Source organism: Eucyclogobius newberryi, unplaced genomic scaffold (genome assembly GCF_026437365.1).
Source record: "Eucyclogobius newberryi isolate DKJ021-1_F unplaced genomic scaffold, fEucNew1.0.hap1 SCAF_20, whole genome shotgun sequence".
Classification (NCBI taxonomy): Eukaryota; Metazoa; Chordata; class Actinopteri; order Gobiiformes; family Gobiidae; genus Eucyclogobius; species Eucyclogobius newberryi.
Window position 1 is genome coordinate 17,484,985 of NW_027315835.1, and position 24,511 is coordinate 17,509,495.

General features: G+C 40.8%; 3 protein-coding genes across 4 annotated transcripts; 1 reads left to right on the top strand and 2 right to left on the bottom strand.

Moving 5' to 3' along the window:
- Positions 1 to 11,900: 11,900 nt before the first annotated feature.
- vkorc1 (vitamin K epoxide reductase complex, subunit 1) lies at positions 11,901 to 12,970 on the bottom strand. The gene is made up of 3 exons (XM_072456056.1): positions 12,716 to 12,970; positions 12,407 to 12,516; positions 11,901 to 12,275 (listed from the first exon to the last, which is right to left on the bottom strand). Exons 1-3 carry the CDS (start codon positions 12,901 to 12,903, stop codon positions 12,067 to 12,069), a joined length of 507 nt encoding a protein of 168 aa, XP_072312157.1. The 5' UTR covers positions 12,904 to 12,970; the 3' UTR covers positions 11,901 to 12,066.
- Positions 12,971 to 13,356: 386 nt separating this feature from the next.
- mapk7 (mitogen-activated protein kinase 7) lies at positions 13,357 to 18,587 on the top strand. 2 transcript variants are annotated; one of them, XM_072456051.1, is made up of 7 exons: positions 13,357 to 13,470; positions 14,060 to 14,313; positions 14,396 to 14,561; positions 14,668 to 16,160; positions 16,479 to 17,485; positions 17,566 to 17,696; positions 18,297 to 18,587. In XM_072456051.1, the coding sequence occupies exons 2-7, from the start codon at positions 14,064 to 14,066 to the stop codon at positions 18,442 to 18,444; spliced, it is 3,195 nt and encodes a 1,064-aa protein (XP_072312152.1). In that variant the 5' UTR covers positions 13,357 to 13,470; positions 14,060 to 14,063; the 3' UTR covers positions 18,445 to 18,587. The 2 variants fall into 2 exon arrangements, with proteins under 2 accessions (XP_072312152.1, XP_072312153.1); XM_072456052.1 differs by having other exon boundaries at positions 14,668 to 16,157.
- Positions 18,588 to 18,786: 199 nt separating this feature from the next.
- LOC140368892 (serine protease 33) lies at positions 18,787 to 21,187 on the bottom strand. Its single transcript, XM_072456055.1, has 6 exons — positions 20,970 to 21,187; positions 20,674 to 20,786; positions 20,517 to 20,593; positions 20,040 to 20,311; positions 19,473 to 19,633; positions 18,787 to 19,229 (listed from the first exon to the last, which is right to left on the bottom strand). The coding sequence occupies exons 1-6, from the start codon at positions 21,019 to 21,021 to the stop codon at positions 18,975 to 18,977; spliced, it is 930 nt and encodes a 309-aa protein (XP_072312156.1). The 5' UTR covers positions 21,022 to 21,187; the 3' UTR covers positions 18,787 to 18,974.
- Positions 21,188 to 24,511: the final 3,324 nt, after the last annotated feature.

The following is a 24,511-nucleotide window of genomic DNA, read 5'->3' on the forward strand; positions in this document are numbered from 1 at the left end:
CTGGGACACTGGTTAGCAGGATTTTTTTTTAATAAAAACTGGCTTTTTTGTGTGTGTGTTTTGGATACAAAGCGATAGTAGTACATTTTTCAACCAAATGTTTCATTTGTGCACACTGTCTGCATGTAATCATGCAGTAGGAGGGCAGATAGGGGCGCGGGTGGTGGTCAGACGGGGAGAATGCTATGCCGGGAGGTCATAAGTCAGCGGCAGACAGTCCACGATGATGTCGATCATCACCTGCGGCTTTAATTGCCACTTTTTGGCTCGAGCCTTTCATGGAATGGAATGCGACGAGTCTTTGTTCTTGCCATGGTTTCTTATTATTATTATAGTTTTGCATGGTAAAATTTTGCCACAACATTTTGACCCCCTAACATTGATGAATGTCACTCATGGGGACAAAGACGCGATCGGCTCGGCCCGAACTCCAATAAAATGGAGGTTGCGAGAACGCCCGTCACAACAGTGCCGACTAGTTCAAAAAAGAAAAAACATGAAACGCTTAATCTTTGGCCTAGGCACATGAGACTTGGGACAGTGATAGAGCTACCTTTGACCTCTGACCTTTGACAAGTAAAACGCACCTGGCAGCATCGCTGTATGATAAACAGGAAGTCAGCCATATAGAATCAAAGTGGCACTTCCACGCTTGACTTTTTTTTTTCAAAATCGTACTCACAACAACACCTTTTGCATCTAAAGACACTGAAATTTAATAAATATCCAAAAGAATGTTGATATTCTTTACGGTCTCCGCGTAACACGCCCACAAAAAAGGCTTAATTTTCAGTGTTTTCAAGGACAAGTCACACCTTTTGGAAATGATCTACGGAGCTCATATTTCACTCACTAATGCATTTTTATGGTCTGAGTGGAAATAAATACCCATGTAACAAATTTACTCTATAGCGCCCCCTACCCATTGTGTGAAAAACTCAACATTGTCTGATTTGTTCTCCTTAAGACGCCATGAAAAAAGTGCATTGCAGATATTGTGTATTTTCACAATTGGCCAGCAGAGGCGCAATGAATGCCTTCATCACTTCCTCTTCCGCTTTTATTTTGATGGGACATTTCCTCTCGTGCCGCATTAGAATTATTAGGAGAGAGAGAGGGTGGGAGAGAGAGGGAGAGAGAGGGTGGGAGATTGTAGGATTTTTGACGCGTTTCCACTCTGTAGCCCGGGTCATTTTGTAGTCTCACTCCATTTATGTAGTTCCTCCTCTTTATTTTCCTGCCTCTGGACAGGCGGGAAGGCGGTCACGCGGGAGGCGAGAGCCATCATCGCCACTGCCGCGGCTATAATTTTACAAGATTTTGACATGTGAATGTGCTCCCTTCTTGATAGTAGAAAAAACTTCAGTTGTAGTCATCTGGACTCAGTTTGAAAAAAATAGACGTTTCGACTCTCATCCAAGAGTCATTGTCAATAAAAGAATTTAGATCGAGAACTCCGATATTAATACTGTTCTGTGGTAAGACCCGCCCATTGGGAGGAACCTTCCTGAAGTAGAAAGAGTGACTCTAGTCACTCTTTCTACTTCAGGAAGGTTGACTCTTGGATGAGAGTCGAAACGTCTATTTTTTTCAAACTGAGTCCAGATGACTACAACTGAAGTTTTTTCTACTATGGAACACGCCTGGACGAATGAGGGATTACACCGACATACTCCCTTCTTGATAATATAAGTCATACACTGTAAAAATAGCGTAACTGAAAATAAATAAATGTAGTAACAAGTGAATGACAATCGTCTAAATGTAACTGTAGGCTTTAATATACAAAATAAAGCAATTTCAGCCATGTATTTGTTAGGGCTAGAACAATACATAGTTTTATAATATACTGTCATGCAGATTTGTTGTGATACATGTATCTTGTACATTAATAAAGCTGCAGTGAATGACTTCTGCAGGACAGGAGAGGGCAGCACTGTATATTGAAGTGCTTAAAGATCCCATATCATGCTATTTTTCCGTTTCGTAGTCTACCCTAAGGGCATATTTGATAATAATAAGTGTTGTGCAACATCCATAACATAATAGTGTTACAGTAGGTACAGACTGCATCCTGGAATATGGGCTGAAACAGCGTGCTGTGTGCATGAGTTACGCAGGGTAGCCCCTGTTCGGCTGCTCATCCGAGGAGAAGGATAGAGACTGTTCTCTCGCTATAGACTGCAGGAAACAATCCAAAAAACACTTTTGAGAGATATATATGAGGTACCAATAGCACTGTAAGAAGGTTAAAAGCTCTGAAAAGTTGATTTTCCATGATATGAGACCTTGAATTTGCCAAACGCTATGACATAATAAAATATTTGTAAAATTTGTGAAAATGCACTTTTACAAAAGGCCCAACTGTTGTACCGTTAGTTTCCAACCTTTGGAAACTTGATTTATGGATTTCTATTCTCACACTTCGGTTCTGAAGACCCACAGGTGAAAATGTTTTTGTGTGTGTTTGTTTTATGTTTCCTTTTTGTTGATTTTTGTTAAAAAAAAAGACAGAGTTTTTAACCCATGCACTCTTTGAGGGTAGCAGTTCTTTCAGTGCAATGTATTATACTTCCTCATCATTTTAAATCATATTGTTTAGCAATATAAATTTGAATAATTTGGTCATTTGAATAATTTGGTAAAGTATTGACATTCTTATTAATATTATATTGTAATACATTGAGATTGCAACACATATTTTATTATTATTATCAATATCGTTATAATTATTATAATAATAATTATTATACATTATTATGTATAACATTAAAATGTAATCTACAATAGCATTCGTATTATTAATAATAATAATAAATCATAATTTTCACTTACCATCAAGCTGAGCCTCTGATTCTGAAAAAAAAAAAAAAAAGACAAATTATGTTGGTGACAAGAGGTTTATGTTGAAACCACAGATTGTAATATTATTTCTAATGAGTATAGTTTTAAAATTACCCTTCTCATAATCATTGTTCATTTGCATGGAGAAACATTTCAAAATGCATGAAATCAGTAATAAAACATTATGACAAAGTTTGGTTGGAAGGCTTACCTGTGCTGAGGCATCCCAGCATCAGTATGCAGATCCATCTGTTCAAAGCCATGGCGCGATGCTCATCACTCACATACATGGGCTTTATATAGGTTTGAGCTGTACCTGTAGGGAGGTGTCATACTCCTCGACGCACCCACCCATACAGCCCAACATGTGCTAAGACATTAATGCCATTTCCTTGTTCCGTTTATTCACAATGTAAAGCCCCTTATTACACACACACACACACACACACACACATACACACACACATATATACATATATATATACATATATATATATATATATATATATATATACATATATATTCCATATACATTATATATATATATATATATATATATATATATATATATATATATATATATATATATATATATATATATATATATATAACATATCGAAAACAGAAGTTGAAGAATTTGGGATTTGTGGATGAGAAATGAATTGAAAAAGTGGGTGTATTGTGTTGTATTTTAACTGTTATAACTGAACAAGGCTGGGAGTTGTTGTGAATACGCTAACGTTTGTTTTAGCGGTATCAGACTGTGTTGTTTTACGTGTTGCAACTGAACAAGGCTGGGCTATGTATCAATCTTTGTGGAGCCTTGAGTCATGTCTGAAAGATTAGTTCATGGGTTCAATTCAACATTGTAAGAACTTTTTAAAATTCAAATATATAGTATTTCAGTATCTTTTTGTCTGCTCCTTTATTGTGATGCTCCATGGGGAATTATTTGTCAATTTGCAGAATGTTTTGTAAGACAAAGTATTTTGTTTTATCTTATTCCTCACTATCGCATCGACATTTAATAGAGCATAGACTTTCACAGTTGTTGTCAGCCCAAGTCAGAGGTCTGTGCTGTACCAGTACCATATGTTTGAGGATCCCTTAACCATGTATGTGTGAACAGCTAAACATTCATGAGCAAATTCAGTGACTTTTCTTCTGATGATAAATGCATTAGTGTAATTAAATCGATTTATTACTCAAAATAGATATGCTCTGAGATTTACTGATCTTTTCAATCATGGGGTGACACAATGGTGACAGCTTTTATGTAACATGGTCAAAGTAAAAACAATGGACAATGCAGTATGTGCCTGGTGCATTTTTGTGTCACTGTTTCGACATATGTTACGCAATGACCCATGCATCATTGACAGGGAAGTTAAGTCACACCTCCATCAGTCATCTTCATAGACATACCCTAAAAATAGGTTATAATAATATTTTTTTATTCTGTGTATATAATAATTTACTCAGAAACATTTGATCATTCTGTATCTATGATGTATTTCTAGAATGTAATAAAGCATTAATGGACTGGAAAAGGAAAATATCAATGCTAGTTAGGCGCATAACGTAATCTTTTGAATGTTAGGTTTACGTAAACACATTTTTCATAGGTGAGGCATCCGTCCACAGCCTTTATTCATTTCTGGAACAGAAAAGCAGTAGACAATAAGTGTGAAAAATGGGTTGTTTTAGCTATTGTTGAAGTATCAATCAATCAATCAATCAATCAGTCAATCAATCAATCAATCAATCAATCAGCACAATTCGTACAAAAAAGTACAGTATGTGTCCAAAGTGAGTCATATACAAATTGTTGTATAACTCCTTTTGCATGTGAAATGTAATATTTTAAATCTCTTATTAGGCAAGGCAAGTTAATTTGTAGAGCACATTCATACACAAGGCAATTCAAAGTGCTTCACACAACAGGAAAAAAATGCATTCAAATCACAAAGAATTTACAGAAATCACAAAAGTTTAAGAAACAAAGGATTTTTTTTTGCACTCTTCTCTTTTAAGTCATATGCACAGCTAAACAAAACAGTTTTTAGCTTGGATTTGAACATTGTCAGAATAGAAGCCTGTTCACATCTGTTCCAGACTGTTCCAGATTTTAGCTGCATAAAACTGAAACGCAGATTCCCCATGTTTAGTCCTGAATCTGGCACCAGCAGGAGGCCGGTCCCTGAGGTCCTCACAGTCCGAGATGGTTCATATGGCACTAACATATCCGAGATGTACTTTGGTGCTAGGCCATGGAGAGACTTCTACACAAGCAAAGCCAGTGCAGAGACCTGAGAACAGGACTATTGTGATTGTACTTCCTGGTCCTAGTCAGGACAGCAGCGTTCTGAATGAACTTAACTGTTTTACAGATATTCAAGTCTGAGTCCATTATTACCCTCAGATTTCTAACTTGGTTTGTCGGTTTTAGAGCGAGACTCTCGCTAACATTTTCTCTTCGTTTCTGTGGGACAAAAACGATTATTTCAGTCTTGTCTGAGTTCAGCTGGAGAAAGTTGTTTTGCATTCACACACTGATCTGTTGGATGCAGTGACAGAGTGAATTGACTGGTCCATATTCACCTGCCGACAGTGAAACATAGATCTGAGTGTCGTCTGCATGATTGTGATAGGACACATTTTCGCTGCGTATCAACTGACCTATCGGCAGCATGTAGAGGTTGAACAGAAGGGGACCCTGAAAAATATCAAATCAATTGTTTATTAAGAGGAAATCTGCGAGCTGTTGGTAAACAACCTTTTCAAGGACTTTGCCCAAAATGGTAGATTAGAGATGGGCCGGTAATTACTCTATTCTATTATTCAAGACTCTTCTTTAGGAGAGGCTTTATGACCGCAGTTTTCAAAGACATTGGGAATGTTCCAGATTGAAGTGACATGTTAACTATGTGTGGCAGTATGAGGTTGTGCCAAAATTCGCCATCCAGTAGGTGGCGCGAAAGCGTATAAAAGCGCCTCGTCTTCTTCTCTCTCTCACTGCGGCTCGTGCCTTTCCGGTCCTGTTTACGCCCTGTCCTCGCTGCGCCAGGTAGTATTCTCTCAGTTGACAAAACTAACCACCTTAGTCTATTGCTTAATGCGTGTATTGTTTTAGTGCCGCTGTGTGGCTTAGCCCCGTCGCTCACCGCTTCATTGTGCTCGTTGGGGTCCGATATGTCAGCTATGATGCGGTCAGCCCTCACCCGTCACGGGTGTGCGTTCAAGAGCCATTACAGAAAGTAGGTGCTGCCTCGGTACGGAGAATGACAATTATGTCTCCCCCTGCACAGCTCCATGCCCTCTCTTCCACAGCCGGACAATGGCCCACCCCCGTTCCTCTTCACACCTCTGCTCCGGCCCATCAGCTCCCCACTTCGCCTGGACTCACCCATCCCCCCAGCACACAGTCCCCCTGCCATCCACTGACTGTCACAGCAGCACAGGTGAGGAGTGAGCTGAAGAGGATTAAAGTGAGGAAGACAGCAGGACCTGACGGCATCAGCCCCAGGCTCCTTAAGTCCTGTGCAGATGAACTGTGTTGAGTTATGGAGCATGTCTTCAACATGAGCCTGAAGCTGGTACCACAGGTCTGGAAGACCTCCTGTCTGGTACCTGTGCCCAAGACACCGCGCGCCAAAGACCTGAACAGCTTCAGGCCGGTGGCTCTCACGTCCCACCTGATGAAGACACTGGAGCGGCTGGTCCTGGACCACCTCCGCTCCACCGTGAGCTCAGCCATGGACCCGCTGCAGTTTGCATACCGGCCTGGCATTGGAGTGGAGGACGCCGTCATCTCCCTGCTGCACCCCTCTCTCTCTCACCTGGAGAAGCCTGGCAGCTCTGTGAAAATCCTGTTCTTTGATCTCTCCAGCGCCTTCAACACCATCCAGCCGCTGCTCCTGAGGGACAAACTGGAGACGGCTGGAGTGGAGTATGACCTCGCAGAGTGGATCCTGGACTACCTCACGGACCGACCCCAGTTTGTGAGAGCCTGGGACTGTGTGTCTGACACTTGGACCTGCAGTGGGGGCGCCCCAGGGCACCGTTCTCACGCCCTTTCTCTTCACCCTCTACACTGCAGACCTCAGGCACGATAAGGACAGCTGTGTCCTGCAGAAGTTCTCTGACAACTCTGCCATCATCGGACTCATCACGGACAACGATGATGAGTACAGAGGACTGGTGCAGGACTTTGTGGACTGGTGTCAGCGGAACCACCTCCTCATCAACGCGGGAAAGACCAAGGAGATGGTGGTGGACTTCCGTAGAAGCCACTCTGCTGCCCCCTCGCCAGTGAACATCCAGGGACGGGACATTGAGAGAGTGACTCATACAAGTACCTGGGTGTTCATCTGAACCACAAACTGGACTGGACTCATAACACAGATGCACTGTACAGGAAGAGCCAGAGTCGGCTCTACCTCCTGAGGAGACTCAGGTCTTTTGGAGTGACAGGGCCACTCCTGAAAACCTTCTATGACTCTGTGGTGGCATCAGCTCCTGTATGGTGTGGCCTGCTGGAGCAGCAGCATCACAGAGAGGGAGAGGAAGAAGCTGGACAGAGTCATCAAGAAGTCCAGCTCCGTCCTGGGCTGTGCTCTGGACTCTGGTGCAGGAGGTGGGGGACAGAAGGGTCCTGGCTAGATTCACATCTATCTGGACCATGAGTCTCACCCCCTGCAGGACACTCTGTCCGCTCTGGAGAGCAGCTTCAGTGAGAGACTGATCCACCCTCGCTAGCCCTGAACATGTGCAATACTGATTTAATCATGTGCAATACTGTCATATTCATGTGCAATACAAAATTAACCATGTGCAATATCGTCATATTCATGTGCAATTACTGTCATACTCACAAGCAATTAAGGCCATATTCATGTGCATACAACTGATGTAAATAAGAGTGCCTTATTTTGTTTTATTTTGTTTACTTACTAACTATTTGTATTACCTAGTCTTATGCTAGCTAGTTTTACTTTATTTTATTTTATTCTATTATTGTTATTTTATTATTATCTTACGAACGAAATTTCCCCTTGTGTGGACATTAAAGAATTATCTTATCTTATGTGTCTTTGAGCTAATTCTACTGTAGTGACCAGGATCGATGCTCCCGTGAGGCCGTCGTGTGTAAAGAAAGGACCCACGCTGACAAAGCTCTGTACCTTCAAAGTTAGTTTATTACAGAAATCGCAGTGTCAGATACAGGACAGAAAAACAGCCCCGGGTCATCCAGAAGAATCAGAAGACAATGCCGTTTTAGCCTTTGGGGTGGATTTTTATACCTCCACACACAAATACCTCTATTTCATACATGACAGGCATGAGCTTATCCATGTACCAGCGGTTTAGCCAATAAGATAACAAGATGTAAAGAATATCCATATTTGGGTAGAATGAGGACCGAAAAGCCCTCCTCTGTAAAACTGGAGATGTCTCCCATCTTGGTAATCAATCAGATGTGGGCCCCTTACATTCCGTGGAATACACATTTTGGTAGAAACACACACATTCCTAAAAGCCAGCCTCAGAAGGAGGCCTAACCTTGCATGGGCCTAGTTTTAATACACTTCACTACCTTCTTGTATTCAGGCTTCGGGGTTGAGCCACCGGCCAGTCGCTGCCTTGTCTTTACTGCAATGCCTTGCCTTTACTGCCTCTTCTACGCTGCCTTGCCTTTACTGCAATGTCTCTTCTACATTGTCCTGCATCTATAATAAATCAATGTAATTTAACTGAATGGCCTCCTTTTTAGTCAATGAATGAAATGTTTTTAATATGGTCCTGGGCCCAATAATGTCCAGGTGGCGTTGTTAGTCTTTTAAAATGTGTATCAGAAAGCGTCTTCAGCGGGCGCCCACCTGCAAACTGCTCAGCACAGACTACAGCATGTAGATGAACTCAGACTGGTAATGATCTCCTGGACAGTTTTGTCTGTTACAGGTACAAAGTGAGTTAGCTCTCAAGTGTCTAGGTGGTTTTAGGGTGATTTTTTGCTTTGTGGGATTTATAGCATTTATAATGCCCTGAACTTTGTCATTAAAGAATAATGCAAACTCATTACACTTGGATGTGGAAATTAGTTCTAACAGCAGCTGAGCTGGAGGGTTTGTTAATCTGTTTGCTGTGGCACACGGGTTGTTACTGCAGCTTTCAATTATTTCAGAAAAATATCTTTCCCTAGTTCTACATGGAATTAGGTTGTACATGTTCAGCTTCTCTTTGTAAATCTCTTTTTGAACCTGAGCTTTGACTAGCGCCATTTCCGTTTGGCCCTGCGGCACTCCCTTTTCTGTGCCCCGACTGAATCATCATTTCTCCATGGCGCCTTCTGCTTATTTTTAACCATTTTAGCCTTCTTAGGGGCAATGGTGTCCAGAACATTCAAAACACTAGATGTAACTAGAGTTCAACAAATCATTCACATTTTCAAAGTTTATCATTTCCATAAACAGTGCACCTGTGTTATAATTTATGTGTCTCATCCAAACAACTGCAGGACCAGCCGGTGGTTTGGGAAAAACACCGGCTGTCAAGGAAGAGAACATCATCAAGCTCTTCAGCGTTTCTGTCACAAATATTATCAACATGCACATTGAAATCACCTGTAATGACCAAACCAATTACAGACTAAGACTTAACCACATTTTGTTACAGCCTTATTCTAAAATCGATTAAAGTCATGATTTGCCTAAAGAAATCTAAAAATCATACCCTATAATGACAACTTGAAAGAAGGTTGTTTGAATTCTTAGCAAAATTATTGAAAATAATAAACAAAAAAGAGCACTTGATACACAAGTATTCACAGTGTTTGCTATGCTACTCAAAATTGAGCTCAGGTACATAATTTTTCAACTGATCATCCTTGAGATGCTTCTACAAGTTGATTGGAATCCAACTGTGGTAAATTCAGTTGATTACACACCTGTATATATAAGGTCCCATAGTTAACAGTGATGTAAGAGCACAAATCAAGCCAAGGAACTGTCTGTACACCTCCGAGACAGGATTGTATCAATGCACAGATCTGGGCAAGGGTACAGAAATACTTCTGCAGCATTGAAGGTTCCTATAAGCACAGTGGCCTCCATCATCTATAAATGGAAACATCAAGACTCTTCTTAGAGCTTGTGACCAAGAACCCAATGGTCACTACAAGCGTGCCTCTGTGGAGAGAGGAGAACCTTCCAGAAGAACCATCTCTGCAGCACTCACCAATCAAGCCGACAGAAGCCACTCACTCCTCAGCAAAAGGCACATGAAAGCCCGTCTGGACTTTGAAAGAAGGCATCTGAAGGACTCTCAGACCATGAGAAAAAAATCTCTAATCTGATGAAACAAAGCGAGCATCATATCTCGAGCAGCATCATGCTGTGGGAATGTTTTTCAGCTGGGAACTGCAGGAACTGGGAGAGTATTCAGGATCAACAGAAAGATGAACTGTCATGGAATGAGACATACACCGATGCTATTCCTTAACACATAGAGAACACAATTCAACTTAGAATATGAAACGACACAGAAATATCAGACGTTTGTATGGCAAGCTTGGGAGAAAACGCCGGGACGGGGTCACGCAGGCTGTTGTAAGCAGCCTGTGTTCACAAGGAGGGGCTGAATGCTGGAGAAAATGTGGAAACCAGGAGGCAAACCATTATCATGTGTTTTGGAACTGTCACATCATTAAAAAATACTGGACAGAAATCAATAAAGCAATGCAGATTGTCTTTAACACCATCATCCCCTTTAACTTTGGAATTATGTACTTGGGCCTCAAACCTCCCACAATGGACACAAAGGAAGACTATCTGTGGACTATACTCCTGGCGGCTGGGAAGAAAGCGCTTACACAAAACTCAAACCGCTCCAACGCCACAGGACTGGATAAATAACATAACAGACATACGCAAAATGGAACAAATAACCTCAGGACTCAACTTAAAAAAATAGACAAATTTAAAAGACAATGGTCAAAATGGGACAATTATCTATCTATACTATATATATATATATATATGTGGGGATTTATGTATGGATACGTATACCAATGAAATGTCATTCTATTTATTTATTTATTCTTTCCCTTTTTGTCTGATGCTACTCCCTTATTCTCAACCTTTGCTCCTAAAACTTAAGCCTCACCAAGTCCAGCACGCTCTTGAGTTTTTTAATTTATTATTAACATTATTATTTATTTTATTTTTATTTCCCATATAATTTGTTTTGCTTCTGTTAGTTTGTTTTGTTTTGTTTTAAGTGTTGAGTTTGTGTATGTTTTATCTTCTGATGAAAAATAAAATAGTAAAAAAAAAAGAAAACCTGCTCCAGAGCACTCTGGAGCAGGTTTTCTTCAGACTGGGAAAAGGGTTCATCTTCCAACCCAACAAACGCTAACCAACCAAACCTACTGACGTTGGGAACGTCTGCACCGAATACATAAAATACAATGTCAAGCTTGTATTATACTCAAAAAGACAATAGTGTCAAAAGTACCAGTATTCAAAGTATACAAAGTATTGAACAAAGGCTGTGAACACTTTGGTCTTCTTTCACCTTGTCCATATTGTTAGTAGAATTTTGAGTCAAATAATACTTTTAATCAATTTTGGAATAAGGCTGTAACTTAACATTGTGGCAAGTTATACTGTGAACATTTGCACTATAGTATTAGACGTGCATTAGGACAGGTGCAAAATTGTTTTAGTAGGATTAATGTAGTATAAAACTATAATTTAGATTGAGACTGGAAAAGTGTAATCAAGAAAACAAACATATCACATTTTAATATATTTAAAAATTAAGTCCAGCAAAATAAAGACCCCAATATAGTTTGACATAATAATATACCTCTCCAATGTACATGTGTACAATTATTTATCAATAGAATTACTTTATTTGTGCCAGCCAGGCTACAATCCTAAATAGGACATAAAAAGACAATATAAATATAACGTTGAACGCATGGAAGTGGACATTTTGAAATGTTTATGTGAAACAGTACAATTATAGGTGACGACGGAGAAGGCAATATCCTATTGTCTGACCATACAATAATACTTGGTGCTTGGCTCCATCTACTGGTAAAACTGCAATTTACACTTCTGAAAGTTTGATTTTGGAAAGCGATGTTATCTATATTTGTGACGGTCTTCTCACAATAATAATGCAGTAGAAGTCACAAATTTCATTTTTTGTTTTGCTTTATGCAGCCTTCTTCATTTCATCTAGTGCTCGTCTTCTCTTTAAATTAGTGAAGAGCAATGCAAAGTTTATAGCATAGGTTGACACGCAAACCATGCAGAAATCTCCCAGAACAAAGAGTAGAATAGATGCTAAATAGAGGGACCCGGCCACAGACACCCAAGAGGCCAAGACCAAGACGACTGCTGCTCTCTGAGATAATGATAAACCTGACAACAACAAAATAACAGTATTAGGCAACATATTTAAAATTCAGAAATTGATGGATGTTGCTTTAGGTCAGGTAAATACTGATCTTGCCTGCTCGACAACATTGTAATTTGCAGAATAACAGACTAACCCAGTCCCAGCTGTAAAGTGTAGAATATGATGCCAAGTACACTGTTGGGCTGGTTCAGAGGACTGTCTTGGCCCACAAAGATCTGCACCAACCCGAAACCACGTCCCCACCTGAAAATGGAGCAGAAATCCATGAACATTTGCAAAAGTTGAATTGCACATTTATCATTTTATCATATTTTTCTTCAAATCACACCGTTTAAATATAGCTGAGTCATAAGTGATTACATTTCCTTTGCTCCTTGATGGAGAGCTATAGAGCCCAAACTTAAAACTTATAATCACGTAAAGCGGTAAACATTTGATTTACCTGGAAGTAAACACTTTGGAGCAGCTCACATACTGCCCTAAATCACACATTGCTCTGTAGTCTGGATTACTTTCCCGGGACAGCTCGACGTGGAGAGCGTAAATGGACAAAATGAACCCCAAAACGCAAAGTATTATACGTGCTTTCCGCTCCCACGTAGGCAGGCCTTGGGCACCAACAACCACCATGTTTCTCCAAACAAAGCAGCTTTGTATAAAAAAGATAAGGCTTAAAAAAGAGGTCTGTTTAAAGAAGGCAGTCCTGCACTCCCACCGTTTTCCGTATCGTTTCCAAAATCTCACAGAAGTGCCAACAATTGTTGTCAATTTTGATTGGTCAGAGCATTCTATCCATGAATTTGATTGGTGGGCTTGAAGAGCTGTTGAAACTCTGGACTTTAATCATCCGTGTGTAAGATTCAAGAGATCCCAAAGTCCATGTTTGGTATCGATGAGTTTTATTCAATACGTTTTGTTTTTTGTTAGTTCCGTTATCAATTTTTACCAAAAGTAATTCAATGGAAAATACACCGACTTTCTAAAATCACAATAGGATAGTGTTTGGCATAAAGTCCTGCCTTCCATTGAGACAGACGTTCCAATTGGTCAGTCACTGAGACACCTCTTGATTTCATTGGTTCATGGCATGTGGCACTCAAATGTGACGCGGAACTGTTCAAGGAAGCGGTGGACAAAAACAGGAACGCTGTAGCATAGGATTAATAACAACGTCGGATCATGTGGTGGGCGCATAAGGTGAAAATCAATTTATATTCTTGTAATACGTGTGTTTTAATTAGTATGTCTGGCTTAGTAGGAAAAAAGACAACATGGTCACAGCTTGAACAAAAAAGGTTCATAGGAAGCCTTCTGTTCAGATATCGCAGTCTACGCCCCTGCGTCTAGTGGGTAAGGCTGTCTTTCCCCCCTCTACGAATTAAAGTTCTTTCATTTTCCCAGAGAAATACAGCACTAATACGTCTGAATGTAAACATGTTTAACCAAAAGCTACAGGTGAGCAGGCCTAACGGGATCGGGATGCATAGCTGGTTACACATCACGCCCTCTTTGTTGTTTCTTTTTGTCCAAATCTGCTATCGTTTTGTTAAAATAAAACATTAAATTAGAAAACACTATGCAGTTTGTAGGCTATTGTCTCTCAGCTTTTAGGTTCTAGATCCCACACCTTGTCAAAAATAATGATCATGTGTTGAACGAGTTGCAATTGCCCTTAACGATTAATTATTTTAAGGTTATCAAGCAGTAATATTGCTAAATATTATATTAAGTGAAGTAGCTTACATGAATAATTATTTTAAAAAATAAAATGTCCCATTGTCAACAGAAATATGTCAACTAAGGACAGAGGAGAAGACAAGAATGTTCAACCCAAGGCCATGTCGCCTGAGAGGATGAACAAAAATAGAGAAAACACAGCATCCACCAGCACTGATGCCAGCACAACAGCAAAGAACCTGGCTCTACTCAAAGCACACTCTCTCGATGTGAAGTTTGACGTTGGTGAAGAGTATGACATTATTGAAACAATTGGTACTGGTGCTTATGGGGTTGTTTCATCGGCCAGGAGACGAGACAATGGTAAGGTGGAAATAAATTATTTGTTTGATAGTTGTTTATAATTATACCTTAAAACCTGTACCTTTTGTATACCTTTTTACAGGTCAGCAGGTTGCAATAAAGAAAATTTCGAATGCCTTTGAAGTTGTGACAAATGCCAAACGGACATTGCGAGAGCTAAAGATACTTAAACATTTTAAACATGACAACATTATTGCCATCAAAGACATTCTCCAGCCTAACCTTCCGCACTCTGCCTTCAAGTCTGTGTGAGTATTATAAAATCAGCTTATGATCCATTAGAATCATAATTTATTTTATTTAGTATTTGATTGTCATTTTTCACTTCACTATTTTGCTCCATTGTTTTTGCAGGTATGTGGTGCTTGACCTCATGGAGAGCGATTTGCACCAGATCATACACTCTGGCCAGCCTCTGACACCAGAGCACACGCGCTACTTTCTCTACCAGCTCCTTCGTGGCCTTAAGTACGTGCACTCTGCCAATGTCATCCATCGGGACCTCAAACCCTCCAACCTTTTAGTCAATGAAAACTGTGAGTTGAAGATTGGTGATTTTGGCATGGCTCGTGGCCTCAGCTCTCACCCTGAGGAGTCCCATTCTTTTATGACTGAATATGTGGCAACTCGCTGGTATCGTGCTCCAGAGCTGCTTCTCTCACTCAATCACTACACTCTGGCTATTGATCTATGGTCTGTTGGGTGTATTTTTGCTGAAATGCTGGGGCGGAAGCAGCTGTTTCCAGGGAAACACTATGTCCACCAACTCCAGCTCATTTTATCTGTGTTGGGAACTCCTCCTGAGGGTTTGATGAGTGCCATAAGGGCTGACAGGGTGCGATCCTATGTTCAGAGTCTTCCATCTCGGTCCGCTGTGCCCTTGGACAAACTGTACCCACAGGCTGAACCTGAGGCTTTGGATCTGTTGCGCGCAATGCTGCGCTTTGACCCTCGTGAGAGGATAAGTGTGACACAAGCACTGGAACATCCGTACCTCTCCAAGTACCACGACCCCGATGACGAACCAATTTGTGTGCCAGCATTTGACTTTGAGTTTGATAAGCTTCCAATGAACAAAGAACAAATAAAAGAAGCAATTTTGATGGAGATTCAAGACTTTCACCGCAACAAACAGGGCTGCCGTCAGAGGTTGCAGTTCAGGCCTTTAGTGAGGGCAAATGGTGGTGGTGCAGCTCATAGTGTTAACCAATGTAATTCTCAGGTCACAACCATCACAGCAGCTATGGTTCCCACTGCACAACAAGACAATACAGTTAAATCTCAACAGGAGCAAGCACCAGCTAAAGAGAACCACACATTTACATTAAACAAGCCTAGCTCTCTATTAGAAGCAGCCCAGGCTCATGTGAAACATAACCTGCCTCTCCTCACAAAGACCGAGAGTGGCCCAGTTGACGTGGACATGCCCAGTGCCAGCTCAGATAGCGGTCAACCAGAGACCATAGATCTGACTACGCCAGTGTCTAATCAGGAGGCTGCAGCAGAAACTATGAGAGACAATGAGACACAGGAGAGACTGGCCAGCTGCCAGGACTCTGTGACTCAGCCCACCCAGAGCCAGCCTATGACCCAAGCCCCCACCTCCATTTCTGCAATGCCAGCATCAACACTTGGGACTTTACCCACCACTGTGCCTTCACTGTCTCTGACTTCAGCACAGGTGCAGTCTCTGTCCCAGTCACTATCGCAGTCACTATCCAAGAACACACGGCCTCTGCCAAATGCAGGGGAAGGAACCAGAAAAGAAGGCGCAATTTCAGAAGACACCAAAGCTGCGCTTAAAGCAGCCATTTTGAAATCAGCTCTTAGAAATAAAGCCAGAGGTGGTAAGTCTGCTGTTGTTTCAAGTAAAATCTCATCTATACTATATTACATTTGAAGCAAAGTCATAGGTACATACAACACAATATAGTACATTTGATTAGTATGTATAAGGTTCCATTACAAAACATTTTCATTTATGAAACTGATATGGTTTCCCACATATCAAAATATCTTTTTGTTCCATGTGCATTCAAACATGTTTTTATGAATACAAGTTTATACTTTAGTTTATTTTTAAGTTTCATCCAACAACGCTATGTCATTCTAATTTCATAACACAGAATTAAGTAAATGTAGTGAAATCACTGTGGTCTTTGCAGAAGGAACTTCATCTCTACTGGGCATTGATGCCAGTTCAGGAGGTGTGTCATGTGCGTCGTCCCTCTCAGAGTCTCGCCGGCCTGTCACCGCTCAGGAGCGTCAGCGAGAACGAGAGGAAAAGAGAAGAAAGCGCCAAGAACGGGCCAGAGAGCGGGAGAGAAAACTGAAGGAGAAGGAGCGGAGAGAGGGGAAGCAGGGCGACTCACTAGGCGGCGTCCTGCTCAGCGATAATGATAAAAGCCTGTTGCAACGTTGGGCAAAAATGATAGACAGACGTAGTGATAAGTCAAACTGCACTAGTAATGATGGGACAACATCTAAAGACTGCAATGTGAGCTTTAATGTTACCATGAAGGATAACTCTCAAGGAGCACTGAATACAATGGACAAGGAGCTAATGAAGATGCCATCTCACGATCAACCTAACCAGACTGTAATGTTTCAACCAGCTGGTACTCAACAGCCTCAAATAATGTTCTCCATTGGTCAGAGTAAGCCACCAGCAGACATTTTGGTCGTTAGCGGAGGAATTGATCTGGTAACTGCCTCTGGTGACTTTGTGAAAAATACTGTTAAACCGCAAATTGAAAATGGACAAAGTGGATTCAACTGTGTGGGAAGTTGGAGTGGTCCAAATTTAGAAACAAGGCCATCGCAACAACAAACACAGAGAACAGTTCAACCTCCACCGACCAGTTTTGTTCAACCTCAAAGTCAAAACCAGACTGAGGCGCTTGAAAGTTTCCTGAGCAAAGCATCGAGCACCAGAGAGACAAATAGGAATGGGAAAATTGCCTTCCGAAGTAGCATGTCCACACATTGCAATAATTCAAATTCAAACACGGGGAACGTGCAGAAGCTGTGTCCATCAGTTGGAGAGAAACCGGGCTCTCTTGGGGTCAGTGCTCAGCCTCACCAGAGCCTCGGGTTTACGGACACAGGCCAGCAGGGTCCACCCACTGTGCCAGACATACACACTGTGACCCTGCAGCTGTCAAAGTCCCAAGTAAGTCCATCATTTAACACCGTCTTCTTTGCAAATGGATTATTGTGTTTGAAATGGACATTTTTGTTGTGCTTTGTCAGGTGGAGGATGTGTTACCCCCAGTCTTTTCAGTCACTCCTAAAGGCAGTGGGGCGGGTTACGGTGTGGGATTTGACCTCGATGACCTGTTGAATCAGTCGCTCACGGATCTGCAGCATTGTGATCGAGACAGGTGAGATCAAAAACAAAAAAGGCAGTTATTTTTAAAACTTTATTCCCATATCACACTTGTTCACAATACATCTATTTTTGAAACATTTTTGCTTATTAGACGGGTAATGTGAAGGTAATTTAATTTAAGACAAACAGGCCATGGCAATGACACATCATTTGGCTAGAAAGTAGAAAATGTAAAGCAAATTCCACATACTTGACTCGAAGTATAAAATGAGTATATTGAGGGTTTACAAACTGATACAGGGGATTCCTCTGCTTTGGGGCACTATTAAGGGTTAATGAGTTCAGATTATTTTAGTCTTACTAGAAATTTGGGGCTTGTCCGACCCCGTTAAGTTATACTTAGTTAATCACATCCAAGTTCAGGCTGCTTTCAGACCTGTCTTTGTTTTACTTGGAAAGCTGAATAAAGTACATACATCATCGAGTAAACATGGTGCTGAAGGTTTGAGAAGCACTGACATACATTATACATTCAATTATCACAGACAGCATTTCACATGACTTTGGGGGGTTGTTGTGCATCGTTAGCTACAAATTGGTCTTCTCATTAAACCTTTTTTTCAGTAGTGTAATGTGTTTTCCTTTGATTCAGTTTTGACTCAGCGCCTCTGTCAGCCTCCCTCCTGTCGGACTGGAGTGAGGTTCACCGCATGACTCCGGCTGATCTGGAGTCACTGCAGCAGGAGCTACAACTGGGCTCTCCCATGATCCTCTCTGACACAATCCCTCCTGACACCTAAATGCACTTCAATTGACAAAATAACAAATTCCAAGAAAACAAACATAAAAAACCAAGACGACTGACCGAATGTGTACGTTGGAAATGCATTAGCTTTTAAATTTGAGATGCCAAGTTGTCTTGCCTAATAAACCATTTATTGTCTGTTGTGTCATCTGGAACTTTTTACAAACTATGGCAAGCCTAGACGATTGATAATCACAGAATTGGTTTTACATGGTTCAATAAGATTACAAAAATAACATGAAATTGAGTTTTTTTTATATAAAATTATAAAGCTTCAATAAATTTATATTTGTACTTTAGTAGATACACAATTGATTTGTTAATGTCTGCCATTATAAAAAAAAAAAAAAAACATACAATCACAATGTATTTAATCACAAAATATTCTACAGAATATAATACATTGAGTGTTCATTATGGCTTCATGTGCTTAAACATTAACAAAAAGTGGACTAGATGCTTTTAGTCCCGGTGGACTTTCACCTTCATTAACCGGTCTAAGAATCCATAGGCAAGTTCTGAGTCTTATCTGAAAAGGATGGTCAGGAGGGTGGTGAGGCAGCCTAACCAGACCAACATGCTTCCACCCCACATGTGATTACCTCGGCCGTACAGCTGCACCTCGGGCACAGTGTTGCGGATGAAGCTGCTGTAGCTGGTCAGTCTGGAGTACACTCCCGGCTGGTTGCGATGAGCACAGCCCAGTCCAAAGCTTACCACACCAGCCTGCACCCATGTCCCATTCACCATCTGACACACCAGGGGTCCCCCCGAGTCACCCTGGAGACACACAAACACACACATCATTACACTGAAGAGAACTACTTTATCCAGTACTTTACCAGCTTGAAACAGTATACATGCATAAGACATCAATTGTGACAAGCCATTTTTTTTTTTTTTTTAAATGGATGGTAATGTAATACCTTTGGAAACAACATAAGCCTCTGAGACATACGTACTGTGCATCAAGACTACAGTTAAGACTTCTTATACATTCATTTAAAGTCAATTATTTAGTACCTGGCATGAGTCCTTGCCCCCCTCCTGGTATCCCGCACAGATCATGTCATAGAGTATGTCGATCTTCTCATCTTGGTTTAGGTTGTACATTTGCTGACAAGAATTCTCGGACAGAATTGGCACTTGAACTTCTTGCAGGGTCCCCACTCCTGGTAGAGGAACTAAAGGGGAGAGAAAAGACAAAAGAAAGCCCTAAATTACTTTTTCTTTCCCATCAAACAAAAATGTTTGCATTAGTAAGTTTAATAATTACTACAACATAACAAAGTATGACTTTAATTATTATTTGTGTGCATAATAAGACAGCAAATTCCTTTGAGACACCTCATCAAACTCACTGGATTCTGTGCCATCTGCTGAATACCTGCCTGAATATGAAACCATTCACCCTTGGTTAAATAATAATAAGGGTAATAAATAAATAAATAAATACATACAACTTCTGTTTGAATAGTACATATGTCAAACAGTATATGAGCAATCATGTATGTGTTAATCCCAGAATGAAAACATTCAAACGATCCTTACATTCAATAAAAAAAAAACATAAATATATGACTTCCTCACCATTGTCTCGGACATTGCCCCAGCCAGTCACATGGCAGACCATGCCACTGGGGAAGAGCGTCCCAGGGGCGGGCAGGCACACGGGATGGATATAGTCTGACCAGGTGACTGGGGTGGACAGCTGGACTAGAGCCACATCCAGTCCACTGTGGGGCTCCACGTAACCGTCAGGAATCACAATCCGACTCACTTTATGGGACGACTGGTCGGGGTTGTAGCCATTGAGCTGGTAGCGGCCAACGTATATGATGTAGGAGCTTAAATCTGACGGACTGAAGACAAAACAACATAGGAACTGAAAACTTGCTCGACTGGAATATACAGAATCTGAAATTTAAACCCTAACTTGAGTCCCAGTCTGAAAGATGCGGAACTTCATTCCTGCAGCTTAGGTGTTAAGTAAGAGGGACTTGTGCCATTTCAATGATTGTGACATAGTCTATCTCAACAGAAGTTTAATGTGGATGATTGACTTACTTTGGAAAACAGTGCGCAGCAGATAGGACCCAGTCTTTAGCTATTAAGGAGCCTCCACAGACGTGAGCAGACGATTTCTGGATGGAGGAAGAAGAAAAAAAAAACATGAAAAGACACCGTTATAATCGCATCCACAGCCCTGTTATTAGTCCTTTACCTGTATGTCCACCTGCCACGGCCATTCCCCCGCTGTGGCGTCCGCACCTCCGACAATCCTGTTCCCCGCAACAGGTGGTCGGCCGCAACTTTGCGCAGAAGTCGACATAATACCTGCGTTTCAAAAGACATAGAACGTGTCACGAAACAACCCACTTTTAAATAATATAGTAGCTTCATGTGTGTTTATGATGAATCTATTGCCTGAATCATATCAACCAGATTACACAAAAGTTTTTGGACGGATGTCAGAACAAAAATGGCGAAAAGGGGGAAAGCTGCCTGCCGTTTGCTCACCTGAAACCATCCAAATCACGACGGGGAATGAGAAGTCCGACAACACTGCCATTTTACCACAAATAATCGATCCCTTTGTCTTCACCCAGTAAAACTCAAACGCCTCAACGAAAACCTTGTTCCGAAGCTTTCAGTTGCTGTAATGATAAGGTATATTTACACCAAACATAAACAGTCTTATCCGCTTCAGGTTTGATTCCAGTTCGGCGCTTTTTCTTCGCGTTTAAGCTGTAAAAAAAGGACGCAACGAACAACGGCGTCGGTAAATTCTTGGCATAGAACACAAGGCGCTGGCTGTACCTGCGCTCACCTTTGGCCAATCAGAGCATTTGTCCCGCCCCTTTACCATCAGCAGCCAATCGAGTTTAAATTTCAAAATAAAACCTCGAGTTTGTCTTTTCTGTTATGCTAAATCGAACCTGATCAGCATAAAATAATAATAATAATACATTTTCATCAACAATATTTTTCTCTGGTTGGTATTTTTTCTCCTTGCGATAGTTTTCAACAAGTTGTTAAGACGTTGAGTAGTGTTTACCACTGCTTTGATGGGTTTCGAAACATTTTCTTTGGTAAAGAATAGGTTACATTTGAGTGGATAGCCTTTTTTATATATACTTTTTTCCCACACAGAAAAATAGGTTTATTATTATTATTTTTTAATCTGGCATATTTCAGTATATTTTCTTCTCGTATTTTCTTCTTTGGATGCAAAACAACATGCAAATGTTAGATGTTTTGCCTTACATAATAAAAATAAATTAATACATCTAATTGCATTGGCTGGTCATGTCATAGACTAAAATAGATGTTGAAAATTATCAGAGAAATCTTAATACAATTCAAATAGCCTGATTTTGGCAAAGATCAGTACAAAATCTAAACCATTCAAATTAAGATAGGGTATTAGATGTCTTTTCCATGTAATTTTAAATTATGGGTGTAATCTTGGTCAACCGTAAACTGTTTTTTCCTGGTCCTTCCATTTGAGATTGTAGTGTTTACACACACTATGTCGGTGTAATCCATCATTCGTCCAGGCGTGTTCCATAGTAGAAAAAAATAGACGTTTCGACTCTCATCCAAGAGTCATTGTCAATAAAAGACAATGACTCTTGGATGAGAGTCGAAACGTCTATTTTTTCAAACTGAGTCCAGATGACTACAACTGAAGCTTTTTCTACTACACACACTACATAATCTCTGTTGGATCTTCCTTGCCCGAGGTTCTGGAAAACCAGAAGAACGAGTTATACTTCCAAGAAAAAGTGGTGTGTTTCTTTACTTTACTGAATCACAGACTGCATAACGGCTCAAAAGACAAACACTGACGTTGTTTGATTCCCCAAACTAGAGAGAAATACTGATTAGAATATCGATAGAATATCTACTCTGCCTTAAATGTGGTCAGTGTGGTTTGAGTGTGGCAGGGAAGCTTTTTTGTCCAGTCTGGTTAAATTGTGGTTTACCTCTGGTTTAGTCCCAGTTTAAACTTTGGTAACAGTTTTACCCCCTATCAATTCATTTTAGTCCAGTTCAATTTTTTATTTTTATTTTATTTTATTTAACAAGATTCACAACATCTTTAACAGTGAAATCCTAGCTTCAGAGGAGACATTATTGTGTGTATGTTTAATTTTAAACTCCAGAAGGTGCAAACTCCACACAGACATTCTTAGGGTGAGACAGAAGGGCTACTAACAGCTATGCCACCGTGCCTCTCTTGGGATAACAATATTTTCTGAAGTAGTAGAAACATTGAAATAAAACTTTTTCAAATATGTGTATGTGGACTATTGTGCAGTGTAATATAGGACAGTGAATGCTTATGTCTGTCCATAATGCTGCTTGTCTCTCCCTCCCTCTCTTCCTCTCTCCTCCCTCCCTCCCTCTCTCCTCCCCTCACCCCACTCTGCGCCCCAGGCACTGTGTCTAGTTTCACAGAGCAATTGAAGGTGACAGGGACAGAGAGCGGCGGAGGGAGGCGGGAGGGACATGGGGAGGACACATCACAGTATCGCCCGCGGCAACACAACAGCAACGGAAGAGCCAGCCGACGGAGAGACAAAGAACAAAATCTACCCAGAAAAGTACTCAGAGGCAGTGCTATGAACAGGTAAATGAAGTTCGTCTCAGAAGTGTACCCACATATGTTTGCAGTTGTTCGCCCTCAGGTTGCATCGGGTGCAGTTCACTTTTAATGCCCGGTGGGGGTGTTTCTTGTGCGTGCCCAGCCGTGCGTGCCACCCCTGCCCCAACCCTCTCAGTCATAATATATGAATGCATTATAGGCTCCAGTCCTTATATGAGCAATTATAATGCGCTCCCGTTTGTTTTTATTTTAACAACTTGATGAATATTTGTCGTGGCATCGTAACCATGGTGACTGCCTCCACCATTGCCTCACCCCGCCCCTCGCGTTCCCCCCTCCAGCGATGCAAAAACAAGGGATGACCAGAGAGGAAGAGAGAGAGAGGTGACAGGAATGAACTAACAAGATGCACTATAAAAAAAAAGAAAAAAAGAAAACGAAAAAGTGATGTCCCGGAGCCACATGAATCTTTGCAGCGAAGCACGCGTCGGCACACTGAGTGGCTTTGGCATGCATGTGTGGAGGGGGTGGGGGTACACACTAGGGATCACATAGGTTAAGCCACATTCACACGACTTAAGCACAATGAGATGTAATCATGATTTTTGTGGTGAACAAAAGAGAAAGATGGGGGAGTGGACCAGTGTTTTATTTTTGTTGTTTCATAAAAGGAACGGATTAGGCCTGTCGTAGCTTATTATAGACAATTTGGTCAGCACAGGTCTGGATAACAACAATTATTTAAGTTTTCCTCCAGATTGTAAAAGAAAATGAAAACCTTGGAAATGTTGAAGACATTTTCTGGCTTGGAAAAATATGACTTTTATAGATGTTTACAATTCAGGAGTTATTAGATCCAAGAATTTAAGCAAAGCGAATACCATTATAATCCTCTGACTATTCAGGCATATACATCAGTACTTTCAAGGGGAATAATATCTAAACTGTATAATGTATTTACAATTTGGACAGCCACTCTACTAAATATATTAAAAGTAAGTGGGAAAGAGAAGGTTTGACTGATGAAGAATCATTTTTTCCTCATTAATCAGTCTTTTTGCTCAGAAATATTGGACTGAGATCAATAAAGTGAAATGGCCGGTTTGGACATTACCAACCCACTTGATTTCAGAATATGTATTTGCATCAAAGCTTCTGCCATGGACACAATTCACGGATATCTCTGGAGTATACGCTTGGTGGCAGGGAAAAAGGCCTTCCACAAAAGAATAGATGACACAAAATGTAAAAGAGCTGGACTTAAATTATTTAGGAAATTCGCAAAATTTTAATAATCACATTGGAAATTCGAGACTTCTGTGTCATCTTCTTTGTTTTGTTTTGTTGTTGTTGTTGTTGTTGTTGTTGTTGTTGTTGTTTTTTTAATGAAAAAAACGGGGGAAAGTCTGGTTTCATAATATTGTTTCGGTTTGTATCAAAATAATACCCT